Source organism: Hipposideros armiger, unplaced genomic scaffold (genome assembly GCF_001890085.2).
Source record: "Hipposideros armiger isolate ML-2016 unplaced genomic scaffold, ASM189008v1 scaffold_1600, whole genome shotgun sequence".
Lineage (NCBI taxonomy): Eukaryota > Metazoa > Chordata > Mammalia > Chiroptera > Hipposideridae > Hipposideros > Hipposideros armiger.
The window spans coordinates 14,262-18,096 of NW_017732950.1; the positions used below are offsets into that span (position 1 = coordinate 14,262).

The following is a 3,835-nucleotide window of genomic DNA, read 5'->3' on the forward strand; positions in this document are numbered from 1 at the left end:
AGCAGTGACCTCCTCTGTCTGATTTCTCCAGTGACCTCCTCTGTCTCCCTCCTCCCCTGTTAATGGGGCCAGGGGATTCAGGACACATGTCAATTTGTGGCACTGTAGCCAGAAGACCAGCAATTGCTCAGGTTCTAAGCACCATTGAATGTGGGCTCAGGAATTTCCTCATCACCTCATGGGACATGACAGAGATTGTGATCCTACGGAGGAGTCAAGCTGAAGTAAAAACAATCACCTTGGACTTCACCAGGATTGATGAGCTGAAAAACATATTGAACCATGGACTTCAAAACGGATTATCAGACACAAATATTCCAGAGCCAGGTAAGATAAGATTGATTTACTGGGGAAAGGCAAAATGTCAATGAAATGGTCTGAGAAGTTCTTGGATTTAAGGTATAAAATTATGAGAATTAAAAATCTGGGGGAGCATTCCAACAAACACTTCACTGAAACCACTTGCCATTTGGCCCCAAGCAAAGTTAGATTCTTAGAGTAAATTGTAAATTGCTTATGAAGTGGAGGAGAGAGAGANCTCACATTCTCACTGCCGGGCAGTGGAATCAGCCATATGATGCCCAGGAGGACCTCAGGCATCACCCAGGACACCCCTGAGGTCCCTGAGGTTCACACTGCACAAAGAGGAAGGTGGGAAACCAGTCCTAGAGACCCATGTGTGGGTCACAGCACAGTTACCCCTACCCCTTCTCACGTTTCTCCACCTCCTGCACCACTGGGAAGTCCCAGTGGGTGGGTGACCAGAGTTCCTTCTTCTCTCCCAGTTAGATTTTGAGGCTCTTGGTGAGCGACTCTTCTTGGGCAAGTGACTTCTGGCAGCAATTACTGAGGACAAAGTGTCATCGTGGAAGGCACCTGAGAGCAGGTGCAGACCCAGGAGGGTACTGTGCTCACAGAACTGCATCATGAGGTGCTTGGTGTCACCTGGGTAGAGCTGCTTGGCCTCCACGGGCTGTGCTTCTTCACCAGCAAGTGCCTGTCTGTGCCCAGGCAGCACCTTATCTACAAAGTGCAGGGGACTCTCTGCCTTCTTTCTCAATGTATGCATGGAATGGATATAGAACCACATTTTAATCCTCTCAAAAGAAAAGCTAAGCGTCATTTATTTTCTGCAAAACAAAGCTGAATATTAGCTCTATCCTAAAAACAAAGTCTTAGGGTGATAGCAAACTTAATATTATAGACCCGTCATGATTTTAATAAGAAGCAATAATGAAAGTGAGATGTGAGGAAGAGGTTAGGAACCAAGATGAAAGACCCTGGTTTTCTGACAATGGGACCTGGATTGTGCAAAAAGGTACAGAATGGGGAGAAAAGGAGAACTGAGAAGTCCAACCAGGGAAACTACCAGAGAGAGAATGCCTGTCTGTTGGATGACTTGGCATGAGACCTGGCAGCTGGAACACCAAAACTGTGCAGGAGGTGAGAAAAAAGGGAGAAGGGAAGGTGAAATTTTGTTGTATCAGTTAAGGAGAACAGCCTTTGTTGTGGCTTCAGGAGGAATAGCTGATGCTTCAAATCTCTTACCTGTTTGGAACTCCCATGTTTTCACTCCCATGTAATTGGCTTGTTTTCCTGGAGCTACTGACACCAGCTTCTCTAATCCTGGCGGGAACCAATAATCAGCTGAGGGGTCCGTCCGCTGAACCGGGGTCTCGCCTCTTCATTCCCTGCCATTCTGGATTTCATGTCAGATGAATATTCTCTATGGGCTTGATATTTAATTTAGTAAAAACTGCTCTAAATAAGTAGATATATGTCTTATTTTCATGTAAACAACTTCCTCCAAAGCAATGTAATGGAGTTTGAGGTGGTGTGGTTATTGTTTTTCACTTCTGTAGTTACCAGAGCAGACATCATCTTCCGTATGCCTCTCTGTGGCTCTGGGAGAGAAAGACACTACCATTTGCTAAGCAGAGATATTGAGACTATAACTGATGTCACCACAAACCATGAGAAGCTGTTAAGTTTAAGAATGGTTTTCCCTTCTAACTCGGTTCAGTGGTCATGTATACGGAACAGGCTTTACCTTAACAATTAATGATGAGGAGTCTGAAAATTCTGCATCCTATTATTGGCCAAAACATAAAAAGACCCTAATGTCAGTGATACAACTTTTTTTCAAAAACCTCCACATGTCATGTGTTGTGGCTTTCTCAAAGGTCAAACTTAATCTCCAAGCCCCGCTAAAACTTCCCTAATTATAATGTTAATATAATTATAATGTTTCCTTAAACTTTCATACTTCCTTTTGATTTTGGTGGCTGCTACCTTCTCCTCTCTGGTCATGCCAATCTTGATGTATGAAAGCTGTTAATCACCTGCAATAATTTATTTCTTTGTGGGAGGAGCACAATTTTAAGGAGAGTTTAATTCACTCTGTACTGATTCAAAGTACCATATACCTTTGATTTTCCCCCTACACTGGGTAGCGTTCTTGGAACAACGGTGTGTGTGGTTGTGTGTGTGTGGCTGTGTGTGTGTGTGTGTGTGTGTGTGTGTGTGTGTAGCAGATTTGATGTTCATTTTGCTCCTGCCTGATAGCAAATGACTTTAGGCATAGCACAATAGTCTGAAAATTACTTTCACTGTTATCTGATAATGAGATTTTGTACAAGTAGCTTCTCTTCATCTACATATAGCTCTCAGTGTCTATGAATATTGTTACCACTACTACTAGCAATATTAATGTATTAGTTGTGCATGCTTGGATTGACATAGGTCCATTCACCAGGGGATAATGGCATGAGATGCCCCCATTAAAACGTGTTCTCTGACTTAATGGGAATGATGAAGTGGTGGACGCTGTGATGTGCTGCTCAGATCTTCCTTCTGAAATGATGGACTTCTTCATCCATCTGTTAGGAATGCTGCGTGGAGTCTAGCCTCAACTCTCAGACCTCCAAGGGGATTTCCTGGCTGAGGAAAATTGCCTGGCACAAGGTCACACTTCCTTCCCAGGAAAAACAATATCCAATATTTAGTCAATGCAGGGGCATAAAGGTCAGCTTCTTTACTCCAATTCAGATCAACTCTGTAGAGCCAAAGCATATCTAGACCTTGTGGGGGTTAGCAGTGGCTTTTATTGAGACTACATCACAGCTCGGTTTCTCTGTCTGCCCCATCCTGCTGCTAACTGTCTCTCCTTTCTAGATGTGTTGATCTCAAGAACATTCCCTATGAAAAATTCTAAAGTCTTTCTCAGAGTTGGCTTCCCGGGAAACTCAACCTGTGACAGGTGGGACCAGGGAGGCCAAGACTATACAGGCCAGGCTGTAGTAATAACCTTCACAAGTAAAGTGTACGCAAGTGTCAAAATGGGCAGCAGGGGCAGAATGACATCAGAAATCAGGATCTGTGGCCGTGGCTAATTGATCCTGGGTTGTTAGAATTAACGTGATGTGTAGATTCTTGGAGAATTTCATGTACAAGTAGACAACTGGAAAACTGTAGGATAGGGTAGCTGAAACCTAAAGTCAGTTTCTGATTCAGTTCACAGTGCCAGAGCTCACTGATTGAGGGTGAGACCATATCCTTTTTTTTTTTTTTTTAAAGATTTTTATTGGGGAATTGGGGGATGGGAACAGTGCTGGGGAATTGGGGGAAGGGGAACAGACAAGTTGCTGTTGGTTTGTTCTTCAGTTTAGTTGTGGAGAACGTCGCTTCACTGGCCCAAGTTGGCACCATCATTGCGCTCTTCCCAGGCGAGGCGGATCAGTCGCCGGCTTCTGGACGGCCGGTCACTGCGGCTGCTGGCCGCTCACGCTGGCTGCTGGCTACACACGGCATCCCATGGCAACCCACTGCCACAGGG

At 44.6% G+C, this 3,835-nt stretch overlaps 1 gene segment (V, D, J or C); it reads left to right on the plus strand.

The window, feature by feature from the left end:
- The first annotated feature begins 267 nt into the window (after positions 1-267).
- LOC109377883 (Ig kappa chain C region-like) overlaps positions 268-3,835 on the plus strand; it is an 18,503-nt gene continuing 14,935 nt past the window's right edge. Inside the window, 1 exon segment of the C gene segment in view lies at positions 268-327. Within this exon segment, the coding sequence occupies positions 283-327 (45 nt within the window).